General features: G+C 41.5%; 1 protein-coding gene across 2 annotated transcripts; it reads left to right on the top strand.

Moving 5' to 3' along the window:
* The first annotated feature begins 574 nt into the window (after window positions 1-574).
* Window positions 575-14946, top strand: CMPK1 (cytidine/uridine monophosphate kinase 1). Of its 2 annotated transcripts, XM_075710476.1 has the most exons (6): window positions 575-655; window positions 9152-9298; window positions 10185-10337; window positions 11887-11963; window positions 12046-12142; window positions 12622-14946. In XM_075710476.1, exons 1-6 carry the CDS (start codon window positions 581-583, stop codon window positions 12661-12663), a joined length of 591 nt encoding a protein of 196 aa, XP_075566591.1. In that variant the 5' UTR covers window positions 575-580; the 3' UTR covers window positions 12664-14946. The 2 variants fall into 2 exon arrangements, with proteins under 2 accessions (XP_075566591.1, XP_075566593.1); XM_075710478.1 differs by lacking the exon at window positions 9152-9298.
* The last annotated feature ends 4371 nt before the right edge of the window (window positions 14947-19317 follow it).

The raw sequence follows: 19317 nt of genomic DNA, 5'->3' as shown, positions 1-19317 counted from the left end.
TCGCTCCGGCCTTGGCCTTTCCTAGCCGGGTGTCCCGGGCTGTCAGCCGCCCGCGGCTCAGTTAGGGCCTGCAGCCGGGCACACGCTTGTGACAACCGTCGGGGCTCGGTCGCCGGTCGGGGCTGGGGCACGCCCCTCACTGAGGCGGCCCCCGCAGCAGCGGTACGGCCCGGCCGCTTCTCCCCGATCCCAGCGGCCGCACGCTGCTCAGGGCGGGTGTTTCCCGGAGGACGCTGCGTTTCGCGTTGAGCACCGGACGGGGCGGAGAGGGCGTCGCAGGCTGCGGGGGGCCGGGGGCGGCCGCACCGCCCGGCGCGCAGCGGGTGGGAGCGCCGCAGCTGCCAGCCCTGCGCGCACGTGCCCGCCCCGCCCCTCCCGGTCAGCGCGCGCCGCCGGGGACCCGGAAGCACTTTCCCTCGGCGGGGACAGCTCAGCAGCGGGTGCGCGGCAGCGGCTCTGCCTCAGCCCCAGCCCTGGCCTCGGTGCCCGCCGCCCCCCGCCCGCTCCACGGCCGCCGCCTGGCCGCCGCCCCGCCGCCGCTGTCCTGCTGCTCCTCCGCCGCCGCCGTCTCCTTCTCCTCATGAAGCCCGTCGTCGTCTTCGTCCTCGGCGGGCCCGGGGCGGGCAAGGGGACGCAGTGCGCTCGCATCGTGGAGGTGAGGGCGGCGGACCCGCCGGGGGAGGGGGGGGGGGGCGGGGTACGAGACTACGCGTTCCGGCGTGCCGCGGGGCTCCGGCTGCGGGGGGCTCTGCGGGCGCGGCCGCGGAGCACGCTGGGAGTTGTAGTCCCCCCCGGCGGGGTCCGTGCCTCTCCTTGGGGTGGTCGCTTGGGGGAGCGTGTCCGCCTTAGCCCGGCGGCGGGGCCGCGTCTCCCTTGCGGTCTGGGCTCTTGTCGGTCTACACCCGCCCCTCGGAGGCGATGAAACAAAAATAACTGACCCACACCTTCCCGCTAACGGGTGAAGCGGTGGGGGCAGCTCCCGCTCCAGCCCCTCCGCCCCCCTTCCAGCCCCTGTCAGGGGGCTTCTTCCCCCAGCCCCCCGGGATCCCACTTCGCCGGTGGGTCCGCCTGCGCTGGCACCCACGCCGGGGGCAGCGGGACACCCGCTTGGGGCTTGGGGGCCGCCCCAGCGTGGCGTTACGGGCAGCGGTTCGGGCGGGAGCAGCCGGTGGCCTGGGCGGAGGGGCGGGACCGCGGCCCGGCGCAAGTTCCCGGGCGGTGGCGCGGTGGCGGGCCGGGCTTGCAGTCCAGCCTGCGTGGGTGGCTCTGGACACGTCTGCGTGGCCACGTAGGTGACTGCGTGGCTGCCGGTTTTGTGGCCTGGGAGTGGAGGTGAGGTGGTTTATGGTGGTTGGGAACACATCCACTTCGAATGTGTGGGGTCAAGGTCCGTGTCTTGGGAAGCCTGGCCCAGCAATGTAAGAGCTGGTACAGTAGACATTGCAGGGTGTTGGCTTGCTGACCTGGTGCCTTCTCTGTACGTTGTGAAAGTAAAATGTTAAAAATAGAACTAAAATTTTGTTTTGTGACAGAATACGATAGAGGTCAAAGGATGTCCTGACCTCATAGGTGGTTAACCTTGTTCTCTTTTTGCAAAGAGCCTAAAACTGACAGAATAGGTTGAGAAGACTTTCTGCTATATTTTTCACACTTTCAGTTTTCCAAATACATTTTTACAGCCATTTGAGATAGAACAAGCATCTAAGAAGCAACTGTAATAAATGCTACATGGTGTAGTACTGTCCTTTTAAAAAACAAAAAGCCCAGGCATAATTGCATTGTATTCAGGTGGATAATTACAGAAGCAGTTAAGGCAGAATGCTTCCAAACATGTCTGTATGTTGGATTTGAAACAGCTTTTTTTTTTTTTTGCCTTTTTTTTTTTCCCCCTGAGCAGTTGTATTTATTTTTCTTACTGAAAGCCACGTAGGATCAAAGTTTATCCATACCCACACTGAAAGAAATGACTAAAAACTGTAGCAGTGCCCATGTTTCTGAAACTTTTGGTGGGGAAAAAAAAAAAACCCGCAACTCCTGGCACAGGCACGTTTTGTGTGTCGTCTATTCTGGTGATGTCCTGGCAGCGCTGTTACAGTTTATCCATGCAGCCACTATATCCCAGTGCTCAGTGTTGTATAACGAAGTTATGCGAATTTGGTCCAGACTGAAAAATGCCGTTATGACTTTAGTTCTGAAGGATTTTAACCTCAAATTACAGACTTTCCGTCAAACTGCCTTATTCATTAAATTAAATAGTGGAATGAAAGGTTCACAGCGCTCATAAAGCCTTTTTGGTAAGGTCAAATTCTGCCCCTGGCATATAGCAAACAAATGAGCTTAAACTGTAGGGGAATCTTGTAGGCTGTCATTAATGGCTTTCACCAAACCATTAATGTAGCCTCAGGGCTGAAGTACCTTGTGTGGCCACTGGCCTATGTTTAGAAATATAAGTGCCTTTGGCTTGATAGGCTAATATAATTGGATAAAGACCACTTCACTAGGATGAATTCAAATGAGTCATTGCTACTCAAATTGTAGATGCAGCTAAAAATGAAAGAAGAAAGTTAACTTTGCTTGTACTGTATTTATTTTCTTTCTAAGCCTGGAAAGGGAAGTCCAGATACTAATAAATGTAAATTTGCTTTAATTCTGCTAATCTTGTTCACTGCATGGAAAGAAGTTAATTGAAGTCAGTGGGCGCACAGTAGAAAGCGCTGGGACCCGCTGACTGCAATGGATGGCCTTCCTGCTCACTTGGACACCTCTACAGGAGCCACTAGCTAAACTTTAAGGGAGAGTGAGTCTGAGGTATTTGAAGGGAGAGTTGGACTGATGTGAGCCTGCTGGAAAACTTGAGAAAAAGGGGATATGAACAGGGAAGTGTGGATGAAATGCAGCAGAGGTACTGGAAAGCGGCACCTTTTTTAAGTGCACATCCTTGGCCTGGCCCCTAGCAGCCCTGCAGAGAGCCCTGGTGCAGGCGGTTGAATGGTCTGTATGCAGTCAATGCTGCCTTTAGGTTAAAGGTGTGGTTTTGTTTGGATTTTAAATGTTGTTGGCAGCTTGCCACAGAGAAAAGGGACTGTAGCTGAGTAATAAGAAACCTCATTCATCCTTGTTGTAAATGGACTGAGTAATATTAGTTTACATTTGGAATGAATCTGACCCAGTATCTTGCTGTAAATCTGAAGTTTGTGCTGAACAAAAAGTCAGTATGAGCTATAAATACTTCTCAGTTGCTACTCATACTAGAGATTTGGGACAGAGCACATCACATGTGGATGAAGTCTCACTTTGCTGAGGTGAGACCTTGTATGATTTTAGCATTAAATTATTTTATTAACAAACCGAGGGTAGCTGCGTTTTATAGAGTAAACATATTATTTTTATTTAAGAATGATTTCTTAAAGAAGTGTGGTGATTGTTTTGCTGACTATGCTTTCCATTCCCAGAAAAGGGAGATGGCTGTCACATGTTGTAGGTGAAATGTGTATTTGTTAAGTACTAGCCTAAACCATAACCGCTCAGTATGTGTGTGCTGGAGTCCTTCATTCTGGAGAAGGCATGTATTCATACGAAAATTAGACTAAAATGGAGAAATTATTTGAGGGAAGACGACACAATAACAACCGGAAATGGGTATTGACACAGTGTACGAAAGGGAGCAGCAGGTAAGCGATTAGGTTTCTTTATCTTCGCAGATAAGGTTGGAGGAGACAGTTAAACCAGGCTGGTTTTCTCTGATACGGAGGGAAGACTTGTGTACGTTCCACGAGCTCACAGACTTGTCACTGAAATGCAAATGCAGCAGAACTGCTGCTCCGGACCAGTTCCTCCTATTTAGGAAGGGATGAAGCAGAATTCCCTCTTAAGTTCTTATCCTCTCCCTTCCAGCTCTGCAGATTAGCTCCTGAAACCTTCCACAGCTCTGTTAGGTGGAGCTTGCCATCGTCTGGGACTGTTGCGTAGCTGTCATGTGAGGCAGAATATTTGAGCAGGTAGTTAGTTGAATGATGCCATTTGAATGCAGGTTCTTGCAATAACCTTCATGCTTTCCACAGTGTTTGTATCTTTTGTGACTGTGAGATTATTATGTGTGTTGAGGACAAAATGAATGTGGGGGGTTTTTTTTCTGACTTTTGAGCTTTGCTTATAAAATGGTTATGGTAAAGTCAAGGGAAAAAAAAAAGTGTTCTTCAGATCTGCACAAAATATACTTTCATGTGCTTAGATTTTAAATCCTTACAATCTCTGCCTGAAATGCAAAGCTCTTTGGTTGGTGGGAAGAATAATAACTAAATTATTTGTCTTTATTCCAAGCAAGATTTCAGTTGTATTTTTTGTTTGTTTGTTTTGGCAAGGTGATTCTCTAGGGATGTGGGGTATGCAAGACATCCCTCTCTGTGTACCTAAAATATAATTCACCTCCACCACAGCCCTATCCTGTATGTTTGTGGTTAGATCTAAAATTAATTCCACAAGGTGGGATGCTGACCCTTATCCTTTTATAACAGCATAAGTTAATATCGAAATTGAAAAAGAAAAAGCTGTTAAGTTGCTTTGGGATATATGATAAGGAGATTTCCTAGGGTGAAGAAAACAATGCAAAGAAGAATTCATTTTATCAGAAACACTCCTCTGAAAGTAGCAGTGGATTTAGGTTTTGCTGTTGTGTTAATTGTCTTCTGGAAGTCCGCTGAGAGACAGCGTTAACTTCCTTCAAATAAAAACGTTTTTAATATTGTTTGCTTTAAACTCAACTTCTGAACATGGTGAGTGATTATTTAAATCTATCCCCTAAAGATTTATCCCTGTACGCTTCCATTTTGCAGAACACTGGGCATTGAATTTTGGACTTTTCCAAACATAGTGGGTGCCTTTTATTGAGCTGGGCATTCCTGAAGCACTGGGGTGCTCGTGCCCGCACCCTTCCCTGGGGACTCTGTCAGTGGGCTTTGTGCATTTTGTTTTGTTAATGTGGTTTTTTGTTTGTTTTTCCTCCTCCCGGAGGCAACAACATGCTTCAAACTAAGAAAATGTCTTCAATTTTTTTTATTGGAATAAGCAGACAGAAGGTCTATTACGGCATCGTAGTTTGTACCCCAAAGTTTTAATTCCATGTGCTAATTGTGAATAGGACAGACAAAAGCTTTTTAGGTTGAAAAAAATGAAATACAAAGGCTGCAGGCTTTACATGGTTCTGGTCTTATTTTAACTAGTTCCTGAATGGTGTATGTAGCACATTTTGGTGGTTTATTAAGGTTGTCCAAGATATGACAGGTCAGAACTAGGGCAATAAAAGTTTGTATTTTATTTGTTTAGATCTTAAGCCCTGTGACTTTCATTTTCAGAGTAACAATGATAAGCCAAGATAGGAGTCAAGGTCAAAGTAGTAATTTGCGTTTCTCTTGCCTTTTCTTGGCTTCTGCTCACTTAAGGAAGTCTCAAGCTGTGTGTTTGGTGGAGAGATGTGTTGCTGGACCACACAGGGCTGAATCGGAAACAAACCTTGTGCCTCTCAAAAACTGGCTGTGTAAGGAGTCCCCGCAGCAGCTGCTGCACACCGCTGATCCTTTCTTACTGCCTCAAGATTGCCAGGGCAGACTCCGCCTTATTCGAGTGTGCCACAGATATGACTCATGTATTTTCAGTTGTATTCATCTATTTATTGTATTTACTGAAAACAAAGCATGCTCTGTCTGTGGAGTGGAAGTTGCAAATCCTGGCTGACAGAAGAAAGCTAGCAGTGGCTGTAGGCCAGGGGAGAGAAGGGCATCCCAGGGAGGCTGCATTCCCTGGTTGTAATTTGGAGATGTGGAGCGTACAGCTTGCACATCCCAGTTTGTCCGGCTGAATGGGGACTGATTTACCGGACCACCGTGAGACAAACAAGTGAGCAACGGTTTGCTCTGCCCTATAGAGTACTGCTAAATGCTGTTCTGAGTAACACCTCTATGGTGGGATTGGTGAAACTTGAGCTTGCCTTTCCATGTCACTGTGTTTTTTGGGTTTGTTGGGTGGTTTGGGTTTTTGTTTTGTTTTGTTTTTTTTGAAAGCAAAGGAGGAAAATGTCTATAGTGGTGCTGAAGACAGCTGATTTTTATCTTTTTCATTCACAGTTAATTTTTGTAAGAGATTTGGATTATGGTTCTCCAAATCTAAAAATAGTTTTAAAAATAATGAGAACTCTGTAATAGCAACTTACTGATTTAACCTTTTTTTTCTTCTTATAGAACAGCACACCGGTCCGCTAGCATAGCAGAAAACATTATCTCTGAAATAAGTTTTAGAATAGTTAATTCTATATTTTCTTTTTTCTTCTCTGTAATCTAAAAATCTGTCCAGATTTTAAGTGCTTGGCATCTGAGTATTCAGAAAAATTTTTTAACCTAGTTTCTATTTCAAGTTTTCCTTTGTCGGACATTATGAATCTAGCACATATGCATCCTTCAAGAACTGGAGAAACTGCTTTTTCATTGTTTGGCAGCCACAGTCCTGCTCCCTTTCTGCTTTTGGAGGAGAAGAATTAGGCAGTAGTTGCAATAAGGCACATTCTGGGGATCGCATCAAGACGTATTTGGCACTGCTGGAGAGCCATGCTGGCACAATGCAAACCTTGGCAAGATGCGAGAGTGTTTTGCCCCGGTTTTTGTGCAGTTACATCACAGTCTCTTTTGTGAACTTTTGGGGATGTGATGATTTTCTCCAATTCAGGACACTTGCTGAGGGTTTATTTCACCTAAGATGAAGGAAAACTTTGTGCCCTGTACACATTGATTAAAACTGGCAAGAGTATCGTGAGCACCGCATCTCTGAAGCCTTCCGAGTACGGAGCAGCAGCCAAGCCTTTCTCTGTGCTTGTTTGCATTGTTTAAACCGACATATTTTCTTTGGCTCTTGACTCAGTACAGTTAACAAATAGATGTTTTGCCCCTGAAGGAGAGGTTTGTTTTTCTTATTGCTTGGTTAATCCATTCTGAAGGTTACTCTAGAATACAATTTACTATCATCTAAAACAAGTCTATTTATACAAGAGCACTTTCAAACACTTTTATCTTTTACTTTCCTGTTCATCCGTTAAAAACTATTTTAGTTTGCAGTTGCGAAAGACAGAGAATTCCAAAAATTGTCTGACTCAATTTTGTTTTCATGCATGAAAAGGGAAATGCCAAGGAAAATTAAATGGTTTGGTAATCCTCTAAAACTGAAAGGATTATATTTTCATCCTGTTTTCTCTTTTGTAGAAACTTGATGTTAAAAATACCATCATTCTTCAACTTTAGCAAGAACTACATTTAATTTAGGGTTCAGCAGAGTAACGTTTCTTGCTTATAAGGAAAGATTTATTCTAGTTTATGGCTTCTGTAGTTCATAGTTAATATTTAGATTTGCAATTAAATAGGCATATCCAAATGCAATGCACATTAAAGCAGTAGTACAGTGAGCTTATAGAGGATGTCTGTGAAGCTTTTTCTTCACAGTTATTTAGAGCAAAATCTTGCTTCCTTTTTTTTTTTTTTCTGCCAGCTGCATAGAGTTTTGGAGATTTAGGTAATTATATCCCTTCTTAAATTATGACTATGGCAGAACTAACTTTCCACGCTTTTGTGGGTGAAATTGGAAAGCAACTGAAATATTTTTAAAGTCACTTAGTGGGTTGTGTAATATTTCTGTTGTACTTAGTCCAGTAGCCAAGTTTTTAAATCCTGAGTTCACAGCCTTAAAAAGTGTGTAGTCACATTATTATGTTGCTCAGACACCTTTTTTTGAAATTTGCTTTAGATGTTGCTGAAGCCAAGCTGATAACCCTGAAGTTTTTTGCTGCTGCTTTTGTTTTGTGTAAAAACTTTAAGATGAGTATGTATAGGTATACTCTGTTTTGGATGTATAGCTAGCTTAAGTAATCACCAAGGAGATGTCTTTATTGCCTGTTTTTATGGACTATATTTGGTCAAGGAGCATAGTACACTTGCTTAGTTTTCTTATGGTGTTAAATGAGCTGAGAAAATTACTGTTTTGTGCTCTGAAATTTCCTTTATAACAACGCATTTCTCTTCGGTAAGAGTGTATTTGTATGTTGGCACTAGGTGTCTATTTATGATGGTAAATGCCTGAGAAATCAAATTGTAATAAATGGTTTTCATTGGTATTTGGCATTAGCAGCTTTTTTTAGATGTAGTTTGAGGTGAAAGAAGAGAGTAATGGCGTTTGCTGTCTTCCTGCATACTGGTATCAAATTGATAGATTTGGACCTGATCTCTCCGCGCTCTTCCCATTTACTGTATATGGCATGACATAGGGTAGCACCAGTGTGGCAGGTGACCTTCATCTGCCACATCATCGTTATGAGAAGGCACTAGTCTCCCCCAAGGGCTGCCCTCCAAGCTTGTCATGTTCATCCCAGGGAAGGAGGTGGCAGGGGCAGGCATGCAGGGCTCGGTTTGGAGGAGTGCCTGTGTAGGACTGGTTGTGTAGCTGCAGTGTTAGATGCGGAGTTATAAGTGATTTGACCAAGGTAGAGGAGGAAGTTGGTGCCAGAGCCACAATGGGACCATAAGGATTTCTGACTTGTGCTGTGCTTGAAATGTTCCTCCAGCTTCAAAGGACCTGGAATCACCTCATGTGCTTTTCTTTAAGTAGGTAATTAGATAAAATTACAAAACCATTGTGTAAACATAGCAAGGAAAGGCACTATTTCAGCTTTTTCACTTTGTAAATCAAGACTTGACCTAGATAAGATAACCACTTACAATTTTTAAGTAATTGAACTATTAGGATGGGTATAGCTTGTATCTAATTTGGTGATTGTTAAATGTCTCATTGCACAGTGTAACATTTCAGGAAGCGCCTTGGGGGCTTTGAGGTGGTCTTGTTTCCAGACATGACAAAATAGTACACCAATGCCTGACCAAAGCCCTGTTGAGCATTTTACCCAAGAATATCTCTACTGCTGTGCTTTCTCTGCATACAGAGTATGCTATATTGTCAGATTACACGCTGAAGATGGAACAGATCCATCACTAGCAAGACGCTATTCCCTGTATTTTTCTGTTGTACTGCAAAGATAAATGATTCACACTATTGACTGATGTTAACTTTGCACATGTACTGATTGAAGGGAGTCTATGCCTGTTTGTTTTGCACGTTTCAGAAATACGGCTACACGCACCTTTCTGCTGGTGACCTCCTTCGAGATGAACGAAAAAGGCCAGGCTCACAGTATGGAGAACTCATTGAGAACTACATTAAGGAGGGGGAAATTGTACCGGTTGAAATAACAATCAGCTTGCTGAAGAGGGTAAGGAAAGGGCTATTTCCTTGCTGGTTCACTCTTGCAGACTAAGCAACAAAGCAGTGGCCGTATTCTGGAAGAACTGCTTTTCCTCTGGTGTGAGTAGTATGAAATGGCAGACACGTAGGTGCGCATCATGTGCTGGGTTTCTCTTAGCAGTTACTCCTGTTTCTTTCTGGCTGGTTGGAGGGCAGTAGGTGATGGCCTCTGATACCTGGGGATCTGTGAGAATGGATTATTTTTATTTTATTTTATTAGTAGTTCCGGGGAAATCAGTGAAACTCTGTATTTCTTATTTCCCTTAACTAGCTTTTGGATCTCTTGGTCAGCTCAGTCATATTTGACTGGAGGGTAGAGGTCTTAAAGGTACTGAGTTTCTGTAAGTTTTATCAAAATAGATAGCTAGGTGAAGGAGAAGAGCACCTGCTGATGTTCCTGTGGAAGGAAAAGCTCCAGCCTTTATCCTCATTAGAAGTCCAGGAAAACAACCAGAGTATCTCTCTTAAGACAAAAGGCTTCTGTTGCTCATAGCACTGGATTTATCTGGAGTTTTTCCATTAGAATTAAGTCTAGATCAGGGGTGTTTTGGCATCTTATTGTGTAACAGCACTTTCCAGTATCTTGTAGAAAATCAACTTTAAAGCTGGAATTGTGTGTTAGGAGATTTTGAGCTTTATGAAATAGTGAATCCAGTTTGAAAGAAGGCTGTATTGGTGCATCAGTGAATTAATTAGCATGTATTGAAGGTGAAACAAAAATACATTTTGTAAATCTGCAATAATCCTAAGATAAATGCCTCTCCACTTACCATGTCAACATTTTGGGGGTAATTTAATAAGTAGATAAATGGTTGTATGTGCAGGAGATCATGAATTGAATTCTCTTTTATCAGGCTATGGATCAAACAATGGCTGCAAATTCCCAGAAGAACAAGTTCTTGATTGATGGATTTCCTAGGAATGAAGATAATCTTCAAGGCTGGAATAAGACTATGGATGGAAAGGCGGATGTTTCTTTTGTTCTTTTTTTTGATTGTGACAATGAGGTAATAAAGCGTGTTATTCTGTAACTTCCTTTCTTGCTATATTGTGAGAATCATTCAAGAAGAACAATAAAACTCCGTCAGGTAGTGAATGGACTAGTATAAGAGCAGAAGGAAAACTTGGTCTGTGAGTTTCAAGGATTTTTTGGCAACTTGTTTTTGCAGATGAAAAACTGCATGTTTTTGAAATAGCAGGCAGCTAATGGCACTTGGTATAATCATGTGCGAATAAATTATATTGAAGAAGTGCTTCAGGCAATTGCATTCTTAGGGAAAATTTATGAAAACTTTAACTATGTTATACAAAATTATTTGGTTAACTTTAGAAAACACTACTGTGTTTACTCTTAGTAACTGTTGTTTAGTCCAAAATAAACTTGATAGCAATGTCTGCTTTAATTCTAAAGTGCTGGCAGCAGCAGTCTTTATTGTCATGGTTATGAGCTGTGCTATAGCATAGCCAGTAATCAACATTTTATTCAGCAAGTCATTAGATTACAAGGGCATTTTGACAGTGATACATTATATTCATTTAACAAGTGCCATGATATGCTGTCTTTTTAGTATGTCAGTGCCCTTGAGGCATAAAAACTGATATGAGAATCCCAGCTCCTTAAGCTGACTTTCTTCCTTTTACCCTTTTCCCCAATTTCCTGAGAAATTTTGTTACTTTTTTTTTACTTAATTGCAATTATTTTTTATTCTCGAACAAGTGAGGGGTTATTTTTTTTCCTCATAGGATTATTTTGTTTAAAAACTTAAATAAGATCAATTTTTTTACTTGCTGGAGTATGAATTTTGAGGTTCTAATTTTTTTTCTAGATCTAAAAATAGGCAACAATGCCTACATGATCTGGATTTTTTTTACTATGGGTGTACTTTGTAGGAAAAAATAATTTTTAACCATTGTCCTCTTGCATGAGTCAAATAAATGTATTCATGAAGTGTACATGTGTCAGTGTTGCTTACTTAACTTCACATTTCAAAACTTAGTTCATTGGGCAGCTTTTTAACCATGGTTAGTTCTGCAGTTTTTACTTAGATTTCGATTTTTAAGTCTTCATTATAGCAATGTCAAGTAAGAACATTTTAACTTAGAATAACTTAGTATGTAGCCTTACAAAATTCTTGGGAGAACATAGAGTGACTTTCTTTCAGTACAGGCATATATTAGTAGTCTAATTTGACATGCTGCTTTTTAGAAAGTCTAAACACATCCTTGAAAATCAGGTAATTTTATTCTTTAAATGTCTCAAGTTGGAGACCCAGTCAAACCACAGAGCTTGATGTTGCTTTTACTTGTGCTGACCCCAATTGCATTTTAAGAGCCCCCCATTTTAATAAACTGATGAAATGTAAAACTGGTGAAGTGTAAAGCCTTTTTCTCTGGAAGAATCTAACTTTCCATGTGAATTCTGGTTACATCCACCAGATCTGGATAGTATTTTGTGTATCAGGCCTATTTAGATTTTCAGGATTTTTGTTTTGTTCCGGCTTTCAAGATAGCATGTTGTGTTCTTGGTTGTGATGATCCTTATGATGTTTTTTGTAGATATGTATTGGCCGCTGTCTTGAAAGAGGCAAGAGCAGTGGTAGGAGTGATGATAATCGGGAGAGTCTGGAAAAGAGGTACTATCTTCAAAACTTTTCAGTTCCCTTCTGTTTATATTTTATTACGTAATGCTTTTTTTTCCCCTGTGCTTTCTCCTAGAATTCATACATATCTGCAGTCTACTAAGCCTATAATAGACTTATATGAGAGAATGGGAAAAGTCAGAAAAGTGGATGCCTCTAAATCTGTTGATGAAGTAAGTATATAAGCCAAAAAACCATGGGGATGACAGTGACAGGGTACATATTTTTGGCATTCTTCTGAGATGTGTATATGTGTGGTTAGTGTGCTAATTAAGGACTGATGTCTATTACTGAGGGAGGTTGTAGAACTCTCATTTTGACTCTTGAAGAACTGATTAAGATATGAATCACTTCAAGAAATCAATTAGTTCTGCTTGAACATGAGCTGGACTAAACACATTTTCAGTGTTTCTGTGTTTAACAGTGTCTTGTCTTTTTCACTTTCATGAGCTTTTGCTTTTATGAAGTAGTATTGCTCTTCTGTCTCAGTTTCCCAGAATTGATGCCAATTTCACTATTAAAGAATTACTGTGAATGTTCTAAAAAATATAGAGGTTTTTCTTAGAATACTGTCAATTATTGTGTGTGCTGGTTTAACTTGAAGTAACTTTGACTAATGCTTCATGAAATTAATACTCTTCTCTCTTTTTAGGTTTTTGAAAAAGTTGTACAAATTTTCGACAAAGAAGGCTAATTCCCAGCTTGAAAGTTCATTTAAACTCGTGCTTGAATCTTGCTTGAATAGCTGCTACTGCAGTCCACTCTTTGTAATTGTTTTAAAAGATTTTTTTATTGTTTTTTCACATATCTAATGATGATTGGAAAAGCAGTTAATTACAAATGGATCTGTTTTTTAAATAGGAAATCATTTCTTGTGGCTACAGTATACAAATTTCAGGGTTCTCCATTAGTACAAGCTCACTTACATGGCAAAACCACAGTTAAAACATCTCTCTGAAGAGACTATTTATTCTGTCACAGTTCTGTGCCTGTCATGGGCAGCCCTTCTTATTCCTTATTGCCATAGACCTTTTTTTTTTTTTTTTTTTTTTTTTTTTTTGTAAGGATAAACTAAACAGCAGCATTGAGCAATGAGGGACCCATGTGCCCTTGTTTGTTTTTTGGATGCTTGGACCAAATTTAGCAGATATTTTTTCAGAGTCTAATTTTGTCACAATGTTCCCTATTATCCCCAAACCTGAATTTTGTAAGTCAGAGCTACAGTTAGTATGAGAATATGTTTTAGCAGTTCTCACAAAACTATTTAATGTGCTGTTCAGCAATAGACATACAAAGTACTTTATGGAAAGTGGTGCTTTCTTAAGACTCTGGATGTAAACTGTCTTGTAAGTTCTTGAGTACATGGATGACATGGCCCTGGGCTTTACCTTGTCTTCATCTGCAAAAGATTAAGAATATAATTTAAAAGTCAGGTCAGAATTTCCATACTCATTTATTTTAAATTATAGTTATATTCTTAATTACAGTATGGTCCTCACAAGGTGGCAAAACTCTTAAACAGTGTATAATAAGCAAAATCTTCTAACAGTTCTGTCTTTTGTAATAAGTGGAAGAGATTTTCTGTGTTGTTATTATTATTATTGAAATACTGTGTTACTGAATGCTTTAAAGTTTGTTACCTGGGGAAATATTTTGATGGGTAAACTAGTGAATTTGTTTCCCTAAAATTGTATAATTTTATTAGTCGTTTGTTTGAAAATATTGTAAATTATGCACTTTTATTACGATGTGGTCAGCTGAGGGGAAGATAACTGCAGAAAAAAGTTCCATTCCCTTAAACAAATTGGGTCCTGCTTCATCACGTTCTCTTGAATTAGCCAAGTACAGTCAGCAGCAATAGTTGGGATAAGCAGATAATTAGTTGAAACAAACTGGTTTAAATGTGTTGCACAGATGTGGTGTAATTCTGCCTTTTGTTTAAAGTAACCTTTTCTCTCCCCTGTAAAGTATGCATAGGTCTGTGGGGGCCCAACCATGCATTCCTTGAATGCCCTAAGCTTTCACTGAAGAAGGCACCAGAAGGCATGAAGATGAGTGTTTTAAATAATTTTAGTGATAGAGTGGTTGTTCCTGCATTAACTGACACTGTAATTGGTTTGTGATATGCTAATAGATTTTGCAAACTACAGGGAACTGCAACTTGGAAATCTTTGGGGTTCAGCTTTTCTTTATTGATGACTCTCTTTTTTTAGGAAAAGCTTTAAATTAAGCCTAGCTTCTAATTAGAATCAGACATGTTGGTCCTCATCCTGCAATGTGATCTGTGCAGGCAGATTTGTATTTGCATAAATTCTCATCTTGCTGAGGTTCTTGAGGCTGCTGGACTGGGAAGAGATGGGTACAGAAACAAAGGGTGAACTCCGGTATCTTTTCCAGTATGGTTGGAGTTCAGACAATGAACTGAGCACAAATAGCTGTTTACTACTGTGGAATATATGGACCATGATTACTTTTGTGAGTGTGGGAGGCTAATGCTTTTGCTTTATGAATTTCCCCTTAAAAAAAAAATCATGGAATTTAATTCTAATCGTAGAAGTATGCTGACATAGGATAGGATCCAGCGAAACTGCATGTTTTGATATCAAGGTTAGAATCAGGGTTTTTCAAAAAATACTTCAAACAGGATTCTTTAATCTAATTAGACAGATTTAATTAGCTTTTGTTTCTAAGTTACTGGTTTTTACACGTTCTGGTCGGAATAGAGTATCTGTTTTCTCTCATATACTTTTCTGTGTATTTAAGTGCTGAAACAAAGAAAAAAAAACCCTTTGGAGCAAGTTTTTAGAAAAAAAACAATATTTTGGCAATATTGAATTTGGAGTGGATTGTAATGTGTCTGTGCAAAGACTAGAATTTTTTTTTGTCATTTTATTTATTGAAGATGCCATTAAATGTGTTACCAGTTCTTTCAAGTTGGACTTGTGATTGAAATAAAGATTAAAGGCAATATGCCAGTGTGTTGTGTCCGTTTAGCAGCAAAACTATATGAAGAATTTGAGGAGATCCAATAAACTTTGTTCTGTGGTTTAATATGAGTGCTTGGCTTACAGTTATCTGTCATAAGGGCTGTTTTTCATTTATATCTATCTGTATAAAGTGTGTATTTATCAGTGTTAGATTCCTTGCACGGCCACATACAGGTACGTGTATAAAAGTTCAGTTTGCACCATCAAAACTGAAGTCCTGAAGACCCTGTTAGGCACAGGATAAGATCAGGCAAATGCCTGTGGAATTGGTACCTTTTCTTGATTATACAGGCTTATCAAATTACTCTGTTCATATAGTTGTGCAGTGGTAATTCATTTGGCTCATCTGTGAAAGAAAGAGGACTGGAAATGGACTAGGAAACACAAACCTATTGCGCAGCTCCTGTTGGAGATGCTTTTTGTCCTCATCTCATGCTTCCTTGCTCAATCACCAGCTGATTTCCTGAACACCATTCTGCTGCTTTGCAGCACATGCCTACATGCTGTACTCGAGACTGTGTTCTTAGAGGAGATTGGCACAGCATAATATTCTTTATTTTATAAACTGAGAGGTTGCCAGGCTTATTTTGCAAAATGTGAAGACTTATTTTATAAATGTTTGTCACAAAATGGGTTGTTTATTCATATGTAGGTTTCCAGTAAACATGTTGAACTTGAAACCTTAACTCTGGAAACATTTGCTGTCCTGAAAGGGATAGAAAAGCAGGGGATTTTCCAGCAGTGGTAGGTATCTTTCTGCTGGTAAAACTACAGACTAAACTGTTTTGCTGAAACCTCACCCTGAGGTTGTAGCATTTCCTCAGGGACTGAGTGACAGGGGCAAGGCTCTGGTAGCTTGCCCCAAAGCAAGCCTCCTCCTCCCACAAGTGGGAGACTTGAACACAAAATCCCTGCCCAAAACGTGCTAATTTGATGGAGTGGGAGCAGGTGGAGAAGACTATAAGCATGCAGTTGAGGATTGCCTCAGTGGAAGATATTCCGCACTAGCAATGTTTGTCCTTAATAAGAAGAGATGGTTCATGAGGGAGTTCTAAAGTCTTGTGCAAAATGCTGTGTCTTACAACAGCGGGGACATCTGTGTGCCGCTGCCCAGGCTGAACTGGGGAGAATGGGAGAGTTAAATGGAAAAAAAAACCTCAGTTCAGACTGGAGCTGCCAACTGTCGTTACTGGTTGGCAGTTTCTAGCTGCCAGCATTCAGGAAAGTTGCCGCTTAGGGGATTACTTTTCTGCTTAGTTTGAAGTTCAAGATCAGTTCGGTCCCTGTTGTGATGCAGACGCCTCTGAAAGCTATGCTCTGTGACTACTCAGCTGGCCTTCTGCTCGGGGGGGCCAACGCTTGGCCCCTTGGCACGATCAAGTTATTTCTTCAAGGCACGGTGCAGCAGGACTTGAAGACCGGGCATCTGCGGCTGTGCAGTCGCCACAGTCCAAAGATCCCACGGTTAACAGCAAAGAGTGAAAACTGCAAGATGATGCAAAGAGGATTCAGCTAATCAGGTAACAAAGGAGACAGTAACAAAAATATTAAGACTCATGGTTTCTTACAGCAGCAGTTCTCACACTCTTGATCTGCAGGCCTTTATAAATCTTCCAGTGGAGATAGGGGGGCATAGATGAATTTAATCTTGCTGCTTTCTGCTATTTTTCATGGATTGCTTAGTTTAAGAAGGTTTTCAGCCTGTGGTCTGTAGAGTATTTCTGTAGGTAACAATAGGCGTCTTTATTGAGTCTTCTAATCTGCTCAGCTGATGTATTCTCTATCCTCTTTGCTTTTTGCCTTTTAATGTCTTTTCCTTACCTTTCTGAATTGCAGATGCTCTTTGGGATGGGGGTGCTCTTACCAATCTCTGTGTGCCTTGCAAAAGAAACAAAATCTTCAAATACCTTCAGCTGGAGCAATCAGAACCTGTTTCTGGGATGAGCTTGGTACATAATCAGTTACAAAACTGATGTAAAGCACATAGTGCTGCTTTCCTGCCCCCACCCCCACCCCACCCCCTACAGAAAATCTCAGTGGAGTACCTCTGCTCTTTTCTCCTGTATGAGTGAGATCAGATGTGTCTGTCTTGCTTCAGTGCAGTGCTTAGCAGCAGTTGCATGAAAAAACCTCCCCAATCACTAGATGTTAAACTAGCAATGGCCTGTTATGCTTCAATGGAAGCAAGTGAGATGATTGAGGATGGGAGGAAAGACGCTTAAAGAAGCTCAGTCAATTCTGCTTCACTAGTCAGCCTTCAGCTTTAGATACATATCTGTTCTGCACAGCAGCGATGCTTGTATTTAGTCTAGCTATTTCATGATTGTGCTGTACAGAAATTCATGCAAAAGCACTCCCTGCCTACAAGTTGTCTGTCTCTCCTCATTGACTCTGCCACTTAGAATTCTAGGGGTTGTGGAGACAGGAATTTGTTTTCAGGGTAAAGCTGTAGAAGCTAAACTGGGCAGGATGAAGACAAACTGAGCTGTGCTTGTGAAGAACGAGATGCACAGCTTATTCCACTGTGGGCAGCTGTGCCAGGCTATTTTGTCATCCTGGTTTATAACTGCATTCAGACAGCAAAGCAGAAATTTTCTCTTTCCCCTCAAATGTTTGGCAGAAAGCTTGCTTTTGTCTAAAATGCTTCTTAAGCACTGTGCAAACCATTCAGTCCTAAACCAAATACCAGTTTGAGTTGTGCTTTTTCTTTCTAATTTACAAATAGGAGGGTTTGGTTTAGTTTCTTGTAATAGCTGCTGCAGCAAGACAACTCTTGGAAAATACAAGGCGCCATCCCAAAAGATATTATCTGCTTTATTCTGGAGGGCTTTTTAGCACAATGCAGTTTCTTCGTGGTAAAAAATGGCAAAGATTGCTCTGTGACTACCAAAGTGTAATGAAATGCGGATGGTACATGGAAATGGTATCTTGTTCAACTTTTGTGCTCAGCATGCACTTTTATTTAGTGCCATGAGATGTGAAAAGAGATTTTAGGATAGATTCTCAATTGGATCAAGTCTTAGGAGTAAAGCTTAATCTGTCGTGGAGGTCTTCAGGGACTGTCAGGATCTATCAAGGTATTTGGAGAAGGTAGTATGTAGTGGTCCTCTTTCCTGACTGAGCACAGAGCTATCTCTTTAGGTTGCTGTTTGGGGCACTACTGCTGTTGTTGTCTTAAACCAGAACCAGCTGAAGTCCCCAGCTGTGGTCACCAAGTATCCTGAGGTCCATGTTATGTTCTAACCCAAATACCTCTGTCCTTGTCTGAATACCTCCTCTGGTTTCCTTTGGATATGATGGAAATCATCAGTGCCTTTATTTCAGAGGGAGGACTGGCAGAGTCCAAAGTTAAGCTGCTGCTCCACCTCATACTCTGCACACACAAACTTCTGTGACAGGGAGATGGTCTCTGGGAGCTGTAGTGGCTTCCTTACTTCCATTTTCCTTTCCAGGCGATGCATCCTGGGTGGACAAGATTTCCCAAGGTATAGTAGTATCTCCTTTACCCCAAGAGGGGAGATGGTAGCTGGACCATGGGAGAAGCCCTTGGGCATAGAAGACAACAATGGCGTGAAACACCCTGGATGCATTTTTCAAATGAAAGTGTAATCAGCAGCCACATTTTTGCTGGGTAATCAAAATGTCCATGGAAAATAGAAACAGGGATAATTTTGCTATGTTCTTTCTAATTTAAAATTTTCTGTGGAAAGTAAGTGCATTTGACCGCTTCCTCGCGACAGCGAGCTGAGGATTTTAAGTGCTGTTCCTGAAGCAAGCATTGCATTTGGCTTACCATGTGTGACTTCTTGTGAAGCTTCCCTGGGCTCTTGGATGCCGTTCTTGCCAGCAAGAGCAGATTGCTTCCAGCAATAAACATCCCACAAAATTATGTATGTTCTTTAAGAAAAGTACCAAGATTTTCTGCTAATTGCAAAAATACATAATGGATGCCTTCAGCATCTGTTACTTATTCTCTAACCAGTTTTCATCCAAAAGTAACCTTTAAACAAACATTAAGACTGGGTAGTGTTCCAATGTCACACACATATACACTCTCCAGTTTAATTATGTTTGAAACACATGCTTGTAGTTGACTGCTAGTGAGAGGGAGAAGTTGTTTATATCTCTAGCTCGGAGACGTTCACAACCTGGAGAAGACGCTGCTCCGTGCCAGAGCTGAAAGCATGTCTCGGGCGTTTAGTTGTGCTCTTTTTGGAAGTCAAAGCTCAGCAGCGACAATTGCTTCAATCTACCACAAGGAGGGGTGCAAGGCTCGCAAAGAGGAGGATGCAGCTTGAAAAAGTGTCGTTCATAGGCTGTACAGTATTTCCCGCATATTGAAAGACATGATTTTTAATAAA

The sequence above is a fragment of the Pelecanus crispus genome, chromosome 5 (genome assembly GCF_030463565.1).
Source record: "Pelecanus crispus isolate bPelCri1 chromosome 5, bPelCri1.pri, whole genome shotgun sequence".
Taxonomy (NCBI): Eukaryota; Metazoa; Chordata; class Aves; order Pelecaniformes; family Pelecanidae; genus Pelecanus; species Pelecanus crispus.
The sequence above is the reverse complement of the archived record's forward strand: the minus strand, read 5'-3'. Positions and strand labels throughout refer to the sequence as shown.